The following is a 22,289-nucleotide window of genomic DNA, read 5'->3' on the forward strand; positions in this document are numbered from 1 at the left end:
ACAAGCCAATCTCTAAGAACCTCAACACTCTATGTGACTAGATCCCCCTGGGGTGCAGTCTGGGACTGTGGTGGGCCCGCTGTGCACCCCTGACTCGCCCCCGCTTGCCCCTGCTTGCTGGGAGCCAATCATAAAAAAAAGAAGCAACAAGATACAAGCCAAACAAGAAACAAGCTACATGCCAAAAACTAACCAAAAAGCAACTCACAAGCCAATTAAGCCAAAAACAAGCCCAATTTCTGTTTTTTTTTTACGGGTTTGGCATGTCTATCAGGAAGGTATGGTACATGCTCCAAAGATCTTACAATTTCAATTGAATGAATCAAGACCCAGTGAAGGAGTCTGAGGAATAACAGAAGAGGAAGGAAAGAGAAGGATAACCTCTGATGTTTGCCCTTGCCCCATGTAGGTAGAAGTACCAGATGAATTGTATTTGAGTAACTTCTCTATGTAGACTTGTCCCTGCCTCTTTCCAGATATAAACCATCTGGCACAATTCAGTCTTCCCTTCTGCATGAGATGTGCTGTGGGTGAGAAGAGTGTGCTGGTCACCTCAAGCATGCACTGTTTTAATCTCGCTGTTTTTACACAGCAAAAACATACAATTTCTACAGTTGCTGGGGATCTGCACAGATAAGAATGGGGAAACAGGGATTTTACTTGTATTGAAGTTGTTGAGGGCTTAACAGTCAGAATTGCTGTACATTATCTCTTCACTAGAGGTTTGTAATGTATGTACTTGGTGCTTCAAAAGGGCTGATTTTCCAAAGCTGAGAAAAACTGAGCAAAATTGACTGGGCAGAAACATTTAGAGAAAAGATGTGAAATAAAATATAGAGCTCTTGAAGAAGAGTTTATTAGATGGCTAGAAAGCTATGATTTCACAATGAAGAAAGAGAGACAACTTTGTCTAAAAGGCCTTCCTGGTTCAGTAGTGAAATGAAGGTAGCAATTAGAAATAAAAAGCAATATATAACAAATAGAGAAAGAGGAAATAGATAACATCTGATTCATACTGACTGCTATAAAATGCAGAGAACTGATATGGGAAGCTACGGACATGAAATAAAAATCCATGTCTGGAAGGGCTAAGGACAATAAGGAGAAGTTTAAGCGCATTAGGAAAAAAAGAAATGCTAGCAATGGTTATAGGCCCATTACTAGATGGAGATGGTAAAATAGTTGATGGTGCAGAAAAGGCAGAAGCAGTCAGTAAATTACTATGTTCTGTATTTGGTAAGAATAATCTGAGAATGATGAAGTATTTTCCAATCCATTAGTAGTTAAGGAAGATGTTAGAGAACCTCTACTAGTGATAAACACTTTTGAATCAACAGGCCCAGATAACTTGTACCCTAAAGTCCAAAAAGAGTTGGCTGAGGAGATCTCTGGCCTGCTGATGTTCATCTTTGATAGATCTTGGACTAAGGGGAAAATTTTCAAAGACTGGAAGAGTGCTAATGTTGTGCCTGTGTTCAAAAAGGGCAAGCAAGATGACACAAGTAACTATAGGCTGGTTAGCCTGACATCAATCCAGGCAAAATAGTGGAAAAGCTGATGTGGGAGTCAATTGATTAAGAATTAAGAAACATAGATATAATTTATGCCAGTCAACATGGTTTTGCAGAAAATTGGTCTTGTGAAATAAACCCGCTCTCACTCTTTGATGAGACTGCAAGTTTGATTGATAAAGATAACTTCGTAGATTTAAAATACTTAAGACTTTTGTAACGCATTTTGGTTAAAACTGCACAACACTCTGATAAAGAAATTAGTACTATGATATCAATAGAGCATATGTTAAATGGGTTAAGAATTGGCTTACTGACAGATGTCAAAAAATAGTTCTCAGTGGGGAATAATCCCCGAACAGGGGCGCACCACAGAGATTGGTACTAGGCCTGATGGTATTCAACGTATTCACCAATGATCTGGAAGCAAATATAAAATCACTGCTTATAAAATATATGGATGATGCAAAGATTGGTAGATTGGTAAGTGATGATGTTGACAGGTCAGTTATGCAGAGTTACCTGGATTGCTTGGGAACCTCGGCCCAGTCAAACAAAATGCAAAACACAGATAAATGCAAAGGGAGTAGTTGAGAATAAGGGAGAGGATGTTGGAAAGAGAGAATATAGGAGATGGGGTAAGCTATAGAGGTCTGTTTGGGCCTAATTTTAAAGCTCTATCCAGACGCAAGAATGACCCAGGAACAGCTGACTTTGAACCCAACCTGAGAGTGTCAAGTCCTTTTCAGATAAAATGCTCCTTCTGGAACCTGTATCAGCGCCACTTCCGCCTCATCCTTGGGACTTGGCCTGGTGGGGCTTTCTGCTCCTCATGCCTCTGGTTGTCTCCTGCCTGTGGGGTAGAGGTGACAATGGCTTCATGACCCACTCCTGCCGGCCACCATCACCTCACTGTGACGTATCAGGACACTCACTACGCAGCACACGCAGTGCAACAAGATAGCAGGGTGAGCAGGAGCAGGGCACAAAACCACTGTAGGAGGTGATGAGAGCCTACCCTATTGTAGTCCAAGGCTTGACCCAATCCAACCTCAACCCATCAGGTTCAGGTCAGGTTTGAAGGCCGTAGTAAGGTATGATATTAAGTTGCTATAAAATGTTTGTTAACATGATCTGACATTCAAATTGATCTCTATAACAGAAAGGTGGTAGCATTCCTCTAGTGTATTCTTTTTTATTGACATAAATGGAGATAAAATGGGTGAGTCACATTTTTTGCATATTTCCTTATAAGCAAATATAAAATATGATTAATGATAACATCAGTATCAATACGGATGGAGCATATAGTTCCTCTTGGTAACAGGTTTAATTAAATCACAATGAAGTTACAGTTAAGGATACAAAATATAGATGCATGAGCAAATGTTAAATGTAGAATCAAACTAACACTTTGTTTCCTGGCCTAAGCAATGTCTAATAACAAAGCTGTATGAGCTTATTTTAATTATGTTCAACTGGACGGTTTTCATCTACACTCCTCCTGTGCAGTAAGAGGACACATCATAACCACAGAGTATTTTATTGTTCACCTACCTTCAACCAAATCATGATTAAATTGATGAAAGCAAATCCAGTAACAAGGTGGGAAATAACCATCTACCTCTGCAGTGCAAGTCATGTGTATATAGTACTTTGCTTTTTCTTCCCTTCAAGGAATGCCCCAGAGACTCCAGTTGCAGACCTAGGATTTTCACAGCAGTGATGGGATTTAATGTGTGTGTATTTCATCAGTATTGTTCTGATGTATGAATTAGCTTGCTCGTTAACTATTGGCCAGCTCATTCCTTTTTCACTAAACTTTTTTTTTTCCTCCTAGGTTTATGATGAATGTGACTTGGGAAGGTAAAGATTTGTCCTTCACAGAAGATGGCTACCAGGCACACCCAAAGCTGGTGGTGATAGTGCTGAACAAGGACCGGAAGTGGGAGAAGGTGAGCATTTGTCTGCATATTAATGTACTGAAAGGCACAAAGAGAGAATTTCAGTGCAGCTCCCTCTCCCGTGAAATACTTCTGAATTCCTAGTTTGTTGATGTCAATACACTGCTATTCTGACTGTAAATGTAAGCAAATCCCCAAAATAGATTGGTGACATGGTATGTGTTCAATTTCAGCAGAATGTCTATATTAGGCTGCATATACGTGCAGCATATACTTTTATATGTGCATGGCACTGCCTGAAGGTAAGGGAAGGATGATCATGTGGCTAAAACACAAAACTGGGAATCTGGGCTTATGGGTTCTACTCCTGGTTTTGTTCTGGAAATCTTGAGTGACCTTAGGTAGGTCTCTTGTGCATTAGTTTTTCCTTCTGTAAAACACGGATAACATTCCTAATAGGAATGTTGAATCTTCATTCATTAGTGATTTGAAGTCCTTGGATGTACGGCTGTCTGTAAGTGCACAGTATTTGTCTGATAGATAGTAGAGCTGGCTGTTGGGTGGCCGTTCCATTTTGCAACAACTTTGGAGGTTTTGAAATTTGTTTTTGTTTTGCATTGGAATGACAACAAAACCTCTCAAACATTTTTACGAAATAGAATTGTTTTAAAACATCTGATTATTTTTGGATCAAAAAGGTCAAGTTTTCAATTCACGGGTGTCTGTCAAAAGTGGCTAGAGAAGTCACATAGGACCTCAGAAACCTTCCTGTCGAAAACTTGTCAAAATCAGTACATCTCTGCAAAATATTTCCGCTTTGATGAAACAGCATATTTAAGACAAAATATGACCAGCTCTAATAATTGTGTTAGTACTACTACATCCTGTAGGCACGCCGGTTAATGCAGAACTAGTTGCTGACAGCCCATGTGGTTGCACAGGTGTGGCCGTTATGCCAAGTAATCCACCATCTGTACAGTCTCCCTCATGCAACCAGTAAAGTTATTGCATGCAAAGTAGCTGCAAAGTAAGGGGAGTGATCTGAACATATTTCTGATATCACAATGGTCTTGGACTCTTGGCATAAAAACATAAGAACGGCCATACTGGGTCAGACCAAAGGTCCATCCAGCCCAGAATCCTGTCTACCGACAGTGGCCAATACCAGGTGCCCCAGAGGGAGTGAACTTAACAGGTAATGATCAAGTGATCTCTCTCCTGCCATCCGTCTCCACCCTCTGACAAACAGAGGCTAGGGACACGATTCCTTACCCAGCAATGGCATAGACACATGCCTTGCTGTTGCTTGGGTGTCATTTGCAAAGTCAAAGTGGCTGAGAATTTAAAAATTGGACAGTAGCAGACTGCAAAACCCAGTGATGATTCAACTTGGTGATATTCTAAACAAAGAGCTATCAACTATTCTGTTCTTATCATTTCATAGTGACTCAACAGCCATTTTAAGCTTCAGAATGACACGCAGAGTGATACTCCTGGAATCTTATCATATAGATAGCAAACATGGCAATTTATAGGGTGTAAATATTTTTAAAGTGGAGTTTAGTGTTTAAAACAGCAATTTAGCATCTAGGACTAAATTTTTTCTGTCATATAACCACCATCTACTGCCATTAACATCAGAATTGGGTTCTTATTGTATAATAGTCTTGAATGTTTTAGTTTCCTCCCCTTTTAATATACTATTTCACAAACACTTTTTTCAGTCCAGGCTTCTTTATTTTCTCATGTCCTAACTGACTTTTTAAATTATATCCTATCAAATAAGTCCCAATGATACATGGCTTCCAGCTTTCAAAATCTTAACAAATCTGAAATCACCTAATGTGGTGATCTAAGAGTGGGCACTAACATTTTATACGTTCAGTTAAGATAAGAAAATTGTCTTTTGTGACCTACAGCAGCAAGTATACTCCACTATGATAATCTGCTCTCTCCGTATGGGCAGTATTACCATTAATATCGGTGACACAAATCTGTCATTTTGTCATCACTAGAAGTTCTGTATGCATTGGAAGAGCAGAATATTGGTCAAGATATGCCATGTGGATCAGAAAATTTTCTGGAGACTGCTCTGCAATTTCTTCCGAGTTCATTAATTAAACTGAGCTCACACTGGAGGAGTGAGTGAACCCCACAATCTTTTCTAAATTTGGATGGGTTTGAAAATCCAAACACAATCTAAAAACCCCTTCACATTTTTATTAATTTGAATAATTTCATGTTTTAAAGTTTTTTGACTGCTAATTAAAATGTCATGTCCTGCTCTCCCTACCAGCAATAATAATAATCATCTGCCTGGCAGTAAAGCTATAAATGGTCAATATTTGTTTCAAAATATTTTTTATTAAAAAACATTGTGTTAAATTCCTTTCGAGTGTTAATCTTAATTCTTTCAAAGTTTGGCTGGAGGTTCTGAATCATGACTGCAGCTAGAATGCATTTAATTATACTGAGAGCTAAGCTGTTATTGGTGCATGTAAACCTCCGTGCCCAGGGAATGTGCTCCATGGAAAAAAATCCACTGTAGCTAGTAAGTAACTCTGTTTTCTTTGATAAATGCTAATGCTGTACACTGTGATGATCTAGAACATAAATAAATATATTATGAGACTGATCCTACAAATCTTCACTCTTATAGTATTCCCATTGAAAGTGCGTTTATTGAGGGCCAGATTCTGTCAATCTTATGCACACATTTGAAAAGAGTGGGATTATTAATCAAGTTAATTGTTAGTAACATGCCATAACCTGGAACTGAGAAAATGCCTGCTGTATCAGGACCTGGGAAAAATAGGCAGAGGTATGACAGATGTATTTTAAATTCTTAATGCTTGATCATGCGTTGCTTGGGAAACCAAAGCTCCCATTGAAATCCATGAAGTCACGTGACAGCCACATCTTTGGTACACACAGAATGTAGGATTGGAGCTCCAGTTTGCCTAAATGTTGCTGAATCAGTTTCCGAGCTGAATTTGTATGATCAAGAATGAGTTACTGTAGTCTCAGTAAACATGATAGCCATGCAGAGGGGGTTTACCATATCACATGATGTATTTCTTTACATTCATTGACATGAATTAAATTATTAACCCTGCAGTGTGAACTAAACATGTAAATCTGAATATTTTGAGGAACATTCTGCTCATTAACCATTACTAAATACTTAAATGTTATTTTTAAATATGCACTAGTCTAGCTATTACATATTATCTGTGGAAAAATCACTTTGATAACAACACACTGTGAGGTCAGTATTTGTATGAGACAGCTCAAGGGGAAAGTGGTTTAAGACATAGCCAGTGATCCTCATAGTATCATAATTTCATACACTTTATATAGTTAAATTTGTCTTAAGGGACCACCAAAGCAAGTGGTTTGATAGAGTTTTGAAAACTGAACTAGTAACTGCTTAGGGAAACTGACCAGGGGACAGATCATGTCCAGCATCCTCGATGTGAACACTCTCCAGACTTCAAAGAAATACTTGGGTCTATTTCAACAAGTGACCACCATATGAGAGTGGGGAGGACTGAGTATAGGCTCTGCTACATGTAACCAGACATGTTTTGAAGCATTATAGTTCCATTGTGCAGCTTCAGACAAGGTATGAGAATTCGTGAATTTCAACTTGGAGACATGAGAAGGTATCAGCCTAACCGTTTATGCAAATCTTTATCATCTCTGCTGAACCCACTGCAACTCTGTGGCAGTCTGGGAGCAGACACTGGATGCAAATAAGGCTCACCTTGGTTTAAAAATAAAAGAGGGAATTTGTGGACATCTGGGGACCTAGTGGGGATGGGGGAGGCAGCCAAGTATTTTGCTGCCACCTTCTTGTGGAGGACATGCAGTGCATGTCCTCTGTATGGAAGGGATATGACTATGGGGTAAATTGGACTGGAAAAGAATTTTGAAAGAAAGAACTCCTAAATCTTGTCAGTGCAGAGCAGACCCCTGTTCTTTTCCTGGTCTTCTTAAGGGAGCTGAGGAAGGGGGTTTGGGTCTCCTATGTCTGGACCAGTGGAAAGCTTACCCCCTCTTCCCTGCATTGTGCAATTTGTTGCTGGGTACTCCCACATATTATAAGTGAATGAAGTTGTGGCCTAATTAAACCACATACATGACCTCCAGTCTTTCTTCTGGCATGGATAGACAATGCTCCATGTGCCTTCCTAGAGTTTCCTTCACATACCATACACCTCAGTTGTTTCCTTCATGAGTAGGAACAAACTGAGTGTGGACACTTAGATCTGTACAGTGTCATTTTATCTAATTTTATCACAAGTTTATCTAATGTTTCCCCTCTTCTTGCTCTAGTAGGAGTGTCATAAATATAAAGGAAAGGGTAAACCCCTTTAAAATCCCTCCTGGCCAGAGGTAAATTCCTCTCACCTGTAAAGGGTTAAGAAGCTAAAGGTAACCTCGCTGGCACCTGACCAAAATGACCAATGAGGAGACAAGATACTTTCAAAAGCTGGGAGGAGGGAGAGGAACAAAGGGTCTGTGTGTCTGTCTACATTCTGTCTTTGCCGGGGATAGACCAGGAATGGAGTCTTAGAACTTTTAGTAAGTAATCTAGCTAGGTACGTGTTAGATTATGATTTCTTTAAATGGCTGAGAAAAGAATTGTGCTGAATAGAATGACTATTTCTGTCTGTGTATCTTTTTTGTAACTTAAGGTTTTGCCTAGAGGGGTTCTCTATGTTTTGAATCTAATTACCCTTTAAGGTATCTACCATCCTGATTTTACAGGGGGGATTTCTTTATTTCTATTTACTTCTATTTTTATTAAAAGTCGTCTTGTAAGAAAACTGAATGCTTTTTCATTGTTCTCAGATCCAAGGGTTTGGGTCTGTGGTCACCTATGCAAATTGGTGAGGCTTTTTACCAAACCTTGTCCAGGAAGTGGGGTGCAAGGTTTTGGGAAGTATTTTGGGGGGAAAGACGTGTCCAAACAGCTCTTCCCCAGTAACCAGTATTAGTTTGGTGGTGGTAGCGGCCAATCCAAGGACAAAGGGTGGAATATTTTGTACCTTGGGGAAGTTTTGACCTAAGCTGGTAAAGATAAGCTTAGGAGGTTTTTCATGCAGGTCCCCACATCTGTACCCTAGCGTTCAGAGTGGGGGAGGAACCTTGACAAGGAGTCTGACAGAAAGTCTGACACCTTTCAAACAGTGTAAATATATTATTAAACTTAGAGCCAACATCTTCCTTTTGTTGATTTCCTGATGGACACAATTTTACTTCAACTGGCAGCGTTTCAATAGGTTGTATCACAGTTCTGTTTCAGCGGGATTTTATAACTCCTAGTATCTAATTATATGGGTCACTCACGCAAAATACTGAGAGTACAACAATCCACTAGTCCTTGTAGTATAGCGAATGTCCATACAAATTGCAGTATAGTTACTTTATAATGTGAGTAACGAAGAGTAATTGCTTCTGTTTAATGTGAAGTGCTTTTATCTAATTTTCTCCTTCAGGTACAAGTTTTTAATATGAAACCCCTTGATTCAGTTTCCCTTTGCTCATAGTATAATAATCTGTTTTTACTTGATTATAACTTCCATAAAATTTCTCTTTCGGGACTAAAAATACCTATGCTGGATTTAGCTGCAAGGTTTAAATGTGCAGAAAATCCATTCAGCCATAGCTGAGCTGTTACAGGCTGAAAAAAGGTACATGCTCTCACTGTAAAAATAATAAAAGAATCACTTTCCCTCTATAAATGACTCAGACATGCAAACTTTGAAACTTACACAGAGTGTATAAATAGTGTTGGGGGGGGGGGAGTAGAGGGGAGGGAGTGGGTGGTCCACAGCCAAGTTTGAAAAACGTTGGTTGAATGAATAATAGTTATGAAAATCACTTCTAGGAATGTTAAGTAGGCATCCACCAAGATGTCATGATAGATCCTAAAGAGGCTCCACAAGTATGTATTCTCCCTCCCATTCTTGCTGGGCACAGGGGCTGTTGTTCTGAGGCAAGACCGTTTACATGGAGTGTGTAACGTGTGTGCTTCATTGAAATGGTCTACCTGGATAAAAATGCAAGCGTAAGCAACACCACCCCTAGCTCTAATACAGTGTGATGTGCTGCTGCCCTGTTAAACTAGCCCTGCAGAAATCGTTTCACTGCCAAACAGTAGCACCTGTTCACCTCAATAAGGTATCATCCTTTCCTGTTCAACTGACCTCACAGAGATGTGGACTTCAAAGGTTTTTGGGGCCATTTAAATATAAACATTTTAAGCATGAATCACATAGCCTCTTTTTTTTTTTAAAGCCAAGGAAATTAAATGCAAAAAACATATCAATCTGATATTAAAGGATAGTAAAAATAGATAAAAAATATCAGATGCAAAATTAAGTTCCTAGAGAGAAATTAATTCAGCTACTTTGCATATCCTATACGAAACCTTACTTCATGGTGAACATTTAATAGCAAAAGCAGGAACATATTACACTTAAACAAGAATATATTACATATATAAAGGTGAGCACAGGATAAAAACATTTTTTGTGCTTTATTACTATTCTGTGATGTGTAAAGAAAACACATAGCCTGATTTGTTAAAAACATTTTTCCTGCTTGCTATTTTATCTTTATCAAATTAGCTACAATATCCTCAAATCCTTCTCTTTCTGAAGAACCCCAGTCTGTAGAGTAATGTCAAATGGTGCTATAAACTGAGGGTGAGACTTACCACTCCTAGATTGGAGGGAGGAAGTAGTAGAGGTCAGGTTATAGCCTTGTATATCACATCACTGTTCATGTCTGTTCTCCTACATAGAAAGGGAAGTGAGCATCTGATATCTCATATTTCTAGGGCAAGTGGGAAAAGAGAAATAAGACTTTTTAAAAATGTATAATAAATTAGTGAGATGTAAAAAACATTTTTTGCTTTACTCCTGCTTCTTGTAAAAATGTTTGTAGAAAATATTATATTGTAGGTACAACACAGCTGAGTCTGTTCCAAATCTCATGTTGCTATAGGAACCTTCACTTCCACATGTCCAAACTTATTAAAATTCCATCTGTGCATTAATATTGTATTTATTGTATGTGGTCAAGGGCTTGATTTTGCACTTTGATTAACTTGCAGAAGGAGGAGTCAGCCCTGATGTGCAAGACATGATGTGCATATCAGAAAAACAGGGGGCTTGTGGTGGGCGAATCCCCTGTCCTAGATAAGAGAACTAAGTTCTCCATGGAGTGTTCCGTCTGGCAAAAAAAAATCTCCTGTTTCATATAGCCAATAGAGGAAGTGTAGCATGTACAGCATTACAAGTGAAGCAACACTGTCCATGTTTAGAACTGAAAAACAGAACACTGTTTCAGATTTTGGAAAGCTTTTTTGCTGTCAAATTACCGTGATGTTGAAAAATCACTGAGGTAATATAGTACCGAGTATAATTTCTCAGGAAATCATTGCATCCAAAGTAGATGAAGTGAAGCTGTGATTTTGTTGGCAATTCAGATCACACCATGGTACTTTCAATAAAAAATATGGGGAGACCATATACCTTTTAACTAGAACAATTGAAATAACTGGGAACCAAATGTCCATTTGTTTACATATTACTCACATGAAATATACAATGGAACCTTCTTATAGGCAACTCTGTCATGGGGCTAATATGTTCTAACTTGATGTTAAACAGGACTTTACACCTAGAGTAGAGGTAGCAACACACTTTCTTGGCTACCTTTGTTGCAAAGTCCTGTTTAAAGTCATGTTATTTAAAATGCAAACACAACGTATTTCTAGATGTGTTCATGATAAAACTGTATTCAGAACAGAGTTAAAGTCCAGAATTGCATCTCTGCTTTTCAGTGAACCACTTGGCTTTTTTAATAGTTTTTATTATGGTGAAATTTCATTTCATTGTATCGGTGTTGCACTTAGCTAATTTCCTTGGAATGCATCAGTTATTACCAAGCAGTTGTTAAATTCTGTGTTCCAAAAGAATAATCACCATTCTTCTCCTCCTCTCTGGCTGAAAAATAGGGGAAGAGTTGTAACTATTGTGGAGGAGTGGTGAAGAATGCCTGACTCCTATTTTTATAGCAGCTGGTCCCAGTGGAAGAATACGGGAGCAGGGGCATTTGTGCTGGAGCTGTTTCCCACCGGGAGTGAAGGCATGGCCATCCAGAGGCTACTTCAGCTGCCAAGGCTGTCACTATAACCCACTGGTGTGCGTGTGTTACAGGTCCCCTTCTGGGCCAATCCACAGAGGATATTAATTGTCACAACCCCAATGTATAGATTCTCTTGGCACTTTAGCTCAAGCTGTAGCAGCTCATGCTTTTAGTTTTGGAAGGTCCCTGATTCGGTCCCTGATTCAGTCCCCTACGCATCAGCCAAGAGGGCAGCTGTCAAACCATGAATATGGAGGTGAAGAGAGGGGGTCATTGGCCTGAGTAGTACTCTCCTATTATAGTGAAATGCCAAACCTGCATTATTAGAGAGTTCCCAGTGTACATACCATAGGCTTATATTTAACCCAGTACTTCTCAGGCTTATTTGAAAACTTGCACTAAACAAAGCTATGCTGCACTAGACTAGCTGGGTGAAATCCTAATCTCAGCACAGGAGCTGAAGGAACTATGCTGTGCACTGGGACTTTTCTCCACAAACTAAGGAGCAGCGGGAAAACCACTCAGGACTGCAATAGCCTGTGTGACTGCTCTGCTGCTGTCTAGCTATAATCTAGGTGTATATATACACACACCTCACTTATTACTCTAGTGCCTGAGGGCCACAGTATCTGGGCTTTCCTGTCCACAGAGGAGTGGGATGAGGAATAAGGGGTAGAGCTGCATAGTCTCCCTTGTGAGGCTTTCAATCCAGTTTTGAAGGTCAGAGGTTCCAATATGTTTCTTGAACTTCATCAAGACCTTCAGGTGAATATCTAGAATTAATGTTTCCTGTTATTAACACATATACGTATTAATTATAGCATGCTGTATCTTAAAGTAATTGAGGAAACTGGGATCTAGATAAAAGTGTCATGCAAGAGGACTTTCATAAATATAAAGTGATTGCAGTACTCTGTATCCTGCCATGCATCATATTTTGCAATGGAAGGGGTATGGCAAATGCTTTTTTTCTAAGAAGAGGAGTTCTCTCTCATGCTTTTCTCTGCAGTGAGACAAGATGGGTGAGGCAGTATCTTTTATTGGATCAACTTCTGTTGGTGGAAGGTGTAGGTTATACACAGAGCTCTTCTTCTGTCTTGGGAAGGAAATCAGAATAAGTTAAATACAAGTTGGGGCAGATTGTTAAGCATAAGGGGTAATGCATGTTGTAGGAGGCCATCAAAATGGAGTGGGCAATAAGGGTTAGACTGTTATGCAATAGGAGTTTGAAGTGGGCCATTAAGGGTTAGCTGGCAGGTGTGTGTTACAAATTGTCGTAATGAGCCATGAAACCAGTGTCCCTGTTGAGTCTATGATATGTGGTGTCTAACATCATGAATTTAAGTTCCCAGGCTTGCCTTCTGAAGCTGCATGCAGGGTTCCTTTGAGGATGAGTATTGTAAGATCAGATATGGAATGATCACTTTTGGGAAGTGTTCATCCACAGGTGATATGGGGTCTTTGTCCTTTATCATTTTTCTGTGAGTTCATTTGTGAGCTTAGTGATTGGCTGGAGTCACCCACATAGTTGTTCCTGGGCACTTTTGATGCACTGGATAAGGTATACCACATGTTGTGATAGGCATGTGCAGGACCCCTGAATTTTGAAAGGTTTGTTTTTAGTGGTAGTTTTCTGCCATTGTCTGTTGTTACTAAACTGACACGCTTAATTGATCAAATCTTGTAGTTTCCAGATATTGACCTAAAATTAAGATGAAGTATTCCCGAAGAGTAGTTGGAGAAGTCCACTAGAACAAAGGAAACAGCTAGTTTTCCTACAAAAAGTGTATGTCAGGCCCTATGTTTGCTTGGTATTAATTTCTTGATATGAGTAAGATACTCCAAGTTTGTACATCTTCACCACACCTGTTGGTATTTCAGAGAAAAAGAAAGCTTGTTCTCTATTATAGATTGCAATTGAAATGTGTTCTGAAAGGGAATGTGCCTGTTTGAACGGTAATGAGAGCAGATGTAGCTATTCATCTCATTCTGTCACTTTGTTACAAAAGGATTATGAATAATAGTCTTGTAATTTAGCAAGCATATTATATTCTGAATTATACTAATGCAAAGTATTGCAATGATGCTTTTGCATTAGTTAGCTGCCCTGTCATAGTGCTATTTGTTGTATAGCATCTACTCTTTCATGTATAATCTTTGTCAAATATTTATTGTTAACATACTGTTCCTTTGTTTACTTATGTTCGAATATCCTGAAAAGTTTTAGAACCATAAATATGATCGGAGAGTTCATAGTACCTCACATAGATTGCAAAAACCTTTAAATGGAATCCTATTGTTAAGATGCTTTATTCCCCCCACAATATCAAGCTATCCATTTCAATGATATTGACTTTCTACAGGTTGCACATTTATATCTGATTATTCCTTTCAGAAATTGTTTGGTGTATGTAGCATATATTTTTCTTTACTTCCCTGCAATTATTCTGGTCTGCAGCCAGGATATTACTAGTTACAGTGACTTGATTTATCTATTTTCTATAATGTACAGTAATGAGCTATTCTGTATGTTATGTTTTGTAGAGTTTAGTTGTTTTTGTCTAAATATGTTACATAAAGATTAACAATTTATCATCTCCTTCTTTGACTATTGTCAGTTGTAGTTTGCAGAAAATGTACATATACAAAAGATGTTATCAGAAAATGTTTTTTCTAGCCCGTTCACTGGGTTACTTTGGTAAAGACTGAATGCGGTGAGGCTGTAATAACTAGTATTTCTATCTGACATCAAACAAGCTCCTGCATTTTCAGCTGTGTTGTGTATTTTCACCTGTGTCCTGGAGAGATTAAACCAAAACAAAAGGAAAACTTCCCAAATCCAGGTGAAGATGCAAGACATGGCTGCAAGAATGTAGGAACTTAAGTATATTTGTGTGTGTGTGTGTGCCTACAAATGTATACTGTATGCGTGTATTACGGAAGCAGTGGTCGCAGTTTCATAGTTAAAACTGTGTTGAGTTTTATACTTAAAACAGAGATTCAAAACCTTTGTATATGGAAGTGTGTGTGGAGAGAGAGAGAGAGAGACACACACACACAGTCTGTTTTGGGAAAATATAGTATCCCTGTATTGTGTATTACCCTAAATTACAGGCTCCACCTTAATGAAGTTTCTATATACACACATATGGTCCCATCACTGTGATATCTGCCCACAGTAATCTTAGTCTCACTTGTAATTTCTCTGTTGACTTTAATTGGATTCTTAGGGATCTTTAAACAGACTTTCTCTTTCCAGACACACACATTTCTATGCCCTTTGCCCTCTAAGCAGACTATTCTCCTTTCTATAGATCTATTTGCTGTAGACTGTAACTACATGTAGCTAATTGGATTTAGGGATGGAGCATAAATCAAATTTTTCAGACCTGTCTCTGAACTATTCAATAGCTCCATCTTCCAGGTTACATAATGCAGAGTTCCAAAGGGTCCTTCTATAGTGCATTTACTGCTCAATTAAATGGATGTCACTCGGAAAAAAAAAATCACACTACCACAGTGGGAAAAGATTTTAAAAGGAATAGTAGAGAAAAATTACTTGATTCTCCCCATGTTGAACACTAGCCCAGAAGTGCTTGTGTTATGAGACATGAAATATGGTGCCTTCAGCAGGCTGCTTAGAAAATGGATACCTGTAACTAAGGAAAATAGTTAAACCCATGCACTTCCTGGACATAATCAGAAAGGACATATCACCAGCAGTGTATAAGAAAGTGCAAATTACATCCAACTACATTATAGGTAGGCTTAAAAGGATTTGATTTTTATTGATAAATATCGGTAACTGTCAATTTTGCGACAGACAAAAATACCTCCATCAATAATAATCAAAATGTACATATAGGCAAGGGAAGAAAAATGCTACTTGAGAAGTTTTTAAAGTTTGATTTAGGGATATGGATTTTGTATATTTTGACATGGGCTGCTGGTAACTTGTGTTTTAACAGTTATCAAGCTTTAACTTTTTGAATCTCAGACAGTCATTAAATAATTGAGTCTCCCATAATTTCCCACAACTGTGAAAAGGTAAATGGTTAAAAATAAAAAAAAGTATAAGCCCAATAATTTTGTGTAACACTTAAACCAATTAAAATAAGCATCAATATTATCATTGAAATTATAAAAATAATAAAAATAGAATTCTGCCAAGCCTAATGATAGCTTTTACACCTTACAAATTACATCTCTTTACAGCACAGCATTCTGAACAAACCTTTAGAACAGACTTATGCAAATTGTCCTTAAGATTCCCGTTCCTTCCCACAAATATGTAATGAGTGCTTTAGTTTTTCTGCTCTATATTATCATTGTGCAGTGGCCGACAAGAGGCAGTGGGCATTTTAGGGTTGTAAAATGCCCCATTCACTTGTAATGCTTCATTCTTCTGCGTTATACAAGCTTGCTCTATTTTGCTTACGTGCTTCAAATCATCAGGACCTGATGTAGATGTCTAGACTCTTCAATTTTAAGTTCTAATTATGTGTATTGTGAGGCCACCAAGATCAATAGGGAAAGAGAATTAGCAGCATAGGGCTGCAATTTAACGATCTGCTTATGGCAACAAGTAGCAATGCTCGCTATTTCTGTTTAGTACTTCCATTTATGTATTTGACAATATTTTGCATAGCCTACATTTTGGCAGTTGTTATGGCTTATTCATGCCCAGCAGGATGTACACTGGCAGAGAACAAATGGCACTGAACACAAAGATTTGTGTTAAGACTTCAGAATGTTGGCTCTTCTGTTGGAATACCTTTTTATATTCCTATTAAGAATTAATGGTGACAGTTTTCTTCTTGATGGTGATAACCAAGAATTTATGTGGTCTCCTTATTAGTGCTGTACTAAGTGATGTAAGAGGCTTACTGACAGCTGAAGCGGTACTTGTCGGACTCACAGGGTCCTCACATAGGAGTTGTCTGTTGTGCTTGTAGGCCAGCGTGGTTAACTGTGAATGGAAGCTGAAATAGCTGGGATGGAGAATGGAGAAAAGAGGAAATAGCTACAGAGCAGCTGAGAGTGGAGAATACAGAATGTCCTATGACTAAACCCATATGTCTTGAACCAGAGATAAGTGAAGAACAACTCAGCTGGACTCTTTCCTGTACTGCACAGTCTGATTAGTAGAAACAATCTCCTCTTGTTCCTATAATTGATCAGTGATGAGCAGATTGAACTAAACCAAAGTCCTGGAACTTTCTCCTCTCCCTGTAAGGAGACACAGCTTTCTCCTCTCCCTGTAAGGAACTGAATCAAAGCCTTGTTGCAGTGCTCCTTATTGTAGGGCCAGATTTCTATTGCGATGCTTTGTGCTTCTGAAACCAAATCCTAATGGCAAATTTGTCATACTACAAATGCCTCTGCAATAGATTGGCTCTGGGCTCACCTTCATGGGCTTTTGACTGTAAGCTCATATGCTTCTAGCCACATGGAGTGTGTTCTCCTGGCAAGGAAGTAAATCCTTTCACAATTCAGCAGAAATGAAGCTGAAACTATTGTCAGGCCCTAATCTCTCCTGGCCTCAAGTGTGGAAAGGGGAGTGAAGAAAGTCCCTGCTGGTCTTCTTCTTTTCCCCTTTGTCGTCTTGAGAGGAGACAGTCTCTGAAAGTGCCCTTTGATAGACTAGCAACATCCCACATGCTCTGCTCTCCTTTTCTGTTGAGGGAGGAATAGAGGAACCCTGCAACCCTTCACTAGGGATGAGGGAGAGGCATTTAAGGATTAGGCTATCTGGTGAAGGAAGACCTGGTAGCTGCGGCGGCAGGCTATAAATTTGTGTTCATGTGTCTTGATTAGAATCCTCTCTTAGCAGGTCTTACAGCAGAGCGCTTCCATTGCCTTTCATATTGCTGAGCATGCAGCATCTCATTCACTCATTGACGAGAATTATATGTGTGAAAACATTCTATCATTTTTCTTTCGTGCAATTGCTCCCTTTCTTATATTAAAAAGGGTGATTTTTCTGGAGATTTCTTTAGATGTTGGTTTAAAAATCATATACCATCCTCTGAAATGAGCCCTAAGTACTCTGATATTTATACTTAAACTTATAAAATACACTTAATTTTGCATCTTGATATTTTATCCTACAATACTAAACCATTATTCATCCACCAATATGGGTTAGTATTTTGCATTGAATAGTATCTCCATGGATTTGCTACCTTCACTGTGCAGTTTATTATGCAGAGCCTTTCTCCTGGTTAGATGTTTAACTCAGATAATTCTTGGAGCATATTTTTTTCCCCAATTTAAATTCTAAGGGTGCTGGAATTGGTGTATGGAAAGAGAGAAAATTGTTATAGCACCTTAGTGATTTATTTTCTTCTTAAAAGGCCCTTTGGCAAATATATGCTAATTAAGATCAACAAACTTGTAAGAAATATACTGGTAATACGTGCGCCTTTCCCCATGTTTTAGATTGATAGCGAGAATGCCTATTTTCATCAGAATATATTATGTTTGCGCATACAAACGACACTCTATAAAATGTTAGATTTCCCACTGCATTGATATAGATCTAGTTAAGCTACATTTTAAACCAGCAGAACATGTTTCTTGACCCAATATATTTCCAGAGGTCCTTGATGGAAGACTACTACCAATGTACATTCATCTCCCCCAAGCACTGCACTCCTACTGCTACACTATTGAAAAGCTTTGAAGTTAATTCATTCATAGCGGAGAGAGATCATCCCCTGCTTTTGAGGTTCTACATCCAAATATATACATATCAACTGTAGTTTAGCTTTTAGAGAATATAAATTAAAATAATGTTGCATCAGAATAAACAGGGTCAGTGTAGTGTACCTTTGTCAGTGATACCAATATACATCAAATTGATTTTTTGAGTGTGTCTTTTTAAAAGACGAACCCAATTCAGCTCAACAGTAGATTTTCGGACTTGATTGGAGGGTGAAGTTTCAAACTCCTGTTAAAGTCAGTGGGTTTCATATAGTTAAAAATCAGGCATAATCAGGTGTTGAGAATTGAACAAAAAATCAAGTCTGTGCATTATCGCATTGAATTGCAAACCATTATGTGCAATTGCATACAAATTGCACAACTTTGGCAAAATATTTCCCTGTATAGTAAATGTGCAACTATTCAATTATCTACTACCCAAGATTGTTTGTTCAATGTTTGTAAAGTACTTAAAAGGTTTCATGTGAGGGACTTAAGTGCAAAGTGTTGTTAATAATAATAATAATAAATAAAAATCTGATTAGAATGGCAGTCCAACACTTGCCAACAATGGCAGTTTCCCCCAATAAAAGTTTAAAATTAGTCAAATATGGCTTAAATATGAACAGTTTTTCCTCACTGAGTTGATTATCTCAAAAGAGTTACAAGATCATATTTAAACCCAAATTAAAGTACATTATTCATCGATAGTAAAACAGTGGCCTCTGAGTAAAGATACTTTTAAAAATGGTCATATATTTTGAGATGGTTTTTTGAAAAACCAACGTCCCTAGCACCATACCTTGAAAATATCTTTTGCATATTTCAGTTAAAGTGGAATGCATCCAAGCTGGGGATCACTACTTTGCAGAGGATAAGATCCAATACACACACAAAGCCTTAATGCCAAACTTACAAATCATAAAGACTACTCACGGTCCATGGTATCTGCAGTTTTCCAAATATAATTGTAGTGGGTAAAATTTTACAGGCATCAGAGTGGTTTTGGAGACTGAGTTTTATTGAAAGTCCCCATGGGACCTAAGCACTTTTGAAAATTTTGCCTAGTGTGTCCTGCTTGCTATATGTAGCCCCATATTTGCTATCAATAAGGTTAATATTATTAAATGTTTATGCTAAATTCCAAATTAAATTGGCTTCATTGCTTTCATTAGGATAATCCATTAACTCTGCCAAGCCTTGGGTAATATAGTAGAAGCAGAAGCAGTGATGTAATTTAATTTCTGGGCATTTATTTGTTTCTAAAAACTGGAACATTCTGAGCCAGTATCCCAATAGCAAACATCTTGTTAGTTTCAGGAGATATCTATTTTTTCAAAGTCTTGTAATGGACAGACCCAGTGTCTGCATTATCAGAGGGTCAGTTCTATTACTGTTTGCAGCCTTAAAGGATTAATCAGCAAGGCATTGAAAATAAAACATATTGTCAGCTATTTAGACCAAATGAGAGTTCTTCCTTTGTGCAAACTCAAATCTATCTTTGCAATAATCTTTAGCGAAGGGATAATATTAAAAACATATTCATCAAGCGCCAAAGGCTTGTCTTTCATATCTGTCTATATTTAAAGGAGGACTTGTGGCACCTTAGAGACTAACCAATTTATTTGAGCATGAGCTTTCGTGAGCTACAGCTCACTTCATCAGATGCATACTGTGGAAACTGCAGAAGACATTATATACACAGACACCATGAAACAATACCTCCTCCCACCCCACTCTCCTGCTGGTAATAGCTTATCTAAAGTGATCATCAAGTTGGGCCATTTCCAGCACAAATCCAGGTTCTCTCATTTGTGCTGGAAATGGCCCACCTTGATTATCATACACATTGTAAGGAGAGTGGTCACTTTGGATGGGCTATTACCAGCAGGAGAGTGAGTTTGTGTGTGGGGGGGCGGAGGGTGAGAGAACCTGGATTTGTGCTGTCAGACTGCAGGAAAGCACAGAACGACCGGGAGGAGAGGTGGCGGGCTGAAGAGAGTAAGTGGCGGGCTGAAGAGAGGGCTGAAGCTTGAATGTGGCGGCAGCGTGGTGAGAGGAGGCAGGATTCAATGCTGAGGCTGCTGGAGGATCACACCAGTATGCTCCAGTGTATGGTTGAGCTGCAGCAAAGGCAGCTGGAGCACAGACTGCCACTACAGCCCCTGTGTAACCAACCACCCGCCTCCCCAAGTTCCAGAGCCTCCACACCCAGACGCCCAAGAACGCGGTGGGGGGGCCACCGGCCAACCAGCCACTCCGCCACAGAGGATTGCCCAAAAAAAAGAAGGCTGTCATTCAATAAATTTTAAAGTTGTAAACTTTTAAAGTGCTGTGTGGCATTTTCCTTCCCTCCTCCACCACCCCTCCTGGGCTACCTTGGTAGTCATCCCCCTATTTGTGTGATGAATGAATAAAGAATGCATGAATGTGAAGCAACAATGACTTTATTGCCTCTGCAAGCGGTGATCGAAGGGAGGAGGAAAGGGTGGTTAGCTTATAGGGAAGTAGAGTGAACCAAGGGGCGGGGGGGTTTCATCAAGGAGAAACAAACAGAACTTTCACACAGTAGCCTGGCCAGTCATGAAACTGGTTTTCAAAGCTTCTCTGATGCGTACCGCGCCCTCCTGTGCTCTTCTAACCGTCCTGGTGTCTGGCTGCGCGTAACCAGCAGCCAGGCGATTTGCCTCAACCTCCCACCCCGCCATAAACATCTCCCCCTTACTCTCACAGATATTGTGGAGCACACAGCAAGTAGTAATAACAGTGGGAATATTGGTTTCGCTGAGGTCTAAGAGAGTCAGTAAACTGCGCCAGCGCGCCTTTAAACGTCCAAATGCACATTCTACCACCATTCTGCACTTGCTCAGCCTGTAGTTGAAGAGCTCCTGACTACTGTCCAGGCTGCCTGTGTACGGCTTCATGAGCCATGGCATTAAGGGGTAGGCTGGGTCCCCAAGGATACATATAGGCATTTCAACATCCCCAACAGTTATTTTCTGGTCTGGGAATAAAGTCCCTTCTTGCAGCTTTTGAAACAGACCAGAGTTCCTGAAGATGCGAGCGTCATGTACCTTTCCCGGCCATCCCACGTTGATGTTGGTGAAACGTCCTTTGTGATCCACCAGAGCTTGCAGCACTATTGAAAAGTACCCCTTGCGGTTTATGTACTCAGCGGCTTGGTGCTCCGGTGTCAAGATAGGGATATGGGTTCTGTCTATGGCCCCACCACAGTTAGGGAATCCCATTGCAGCAAAGCCATCCACTATGACCTGCACATTTCCCAGGGTCACTACCCTTGATATCAGCAGATCTTTGATTGCGTGGGCTACTTGCATCACAGCAGCCCCAACAGTAGATTTGCCCACTCCAAATTGATTCCCAACTGACCGGTAGCTGTCTGGCGTTGCAAGCTTCCACAGGGCTATCGCCACTCGCTTCTCAACTGTGAGGGCTGCTCTCATCTTGGTATTCATGCGCTTCAGGGCAGGGGAAAGCAAGTCACAAAGTTCCATGAAAGTGCCCTTACGCATGCGAAAGTTTCGCAGCCACTGGGAATCGTCCCAGACCTGCAACACTATGCGGTCCCACCAGTCTGTGCTTGTTTCCCGAGCCCAGAATCGGCGTTCCACAGCATGAACCTGCCCCATTAGCACCATGAGGCATGCATTGGCAGGGCCCATGCTTTCAGAGAAATCTGTGTCCATGTCCTGATCACTCACGTGACCGTGCTGACGTTGCCTCCTCTCCCGGTATTGCTTTGCCAGGTTCTGGTGCTGCATATACTGCTGGATAATGCGTGTGGTGTTTAATGTGCTCCTAATTGCCAAAGTGAGCTGAGCAGCCTCCATGCTTGCCTTGGTATGGCATCCGCACAGAAAAAAGGCGCGGAACGATTGTCTGCCGTTGCTCTGATGGAGGGAGGGGCGACTGACGACACGGCTTACAGGGTTGGCTTCAGGGAGCTAAAAATCAACAAAGGGGGTGGGTTTACATCAAGGAGTAT

At 39.7% G+C, this 22,289-nt stretch overlaps 1 protein-coding gene across 1 annotated transcript in view; it reads left to right on the forward strand.

The window, feature by feature from the left end:
- GRIN2A (glutamate ionotropic receptor NMDA type subunit 2A) overlaps window positions 1-22,289 on the forward strand; it is a 288,119-nt gene that overhangs the window by 175,911 nt on the left and 89,919 nt on the right. The window contains exon 3 of the mRNA XM_074965468.1: window positions 3,352-3,466. Coding sequence (XP_074821569.1) covers window positions 3,352-3,466 — 115 coding nt within the window. The remainder of the gene's footprint in view (window positions 1-3,351; window positions 3,467-22,289) is intronic.

Source organism: Natator depressus, chromosome 10 (assembly GCF_965152275.1).
Source record: "Natator depressus isolate rNatDep1 chromosome 10, rNatDep2.hap1, whole genome shotgun sequence".
Taxonomy (NCBI): Eukaryota; Metazoa; Chordata; order Testudines; family Cheloniidae; genus Natator; species Natator depressus.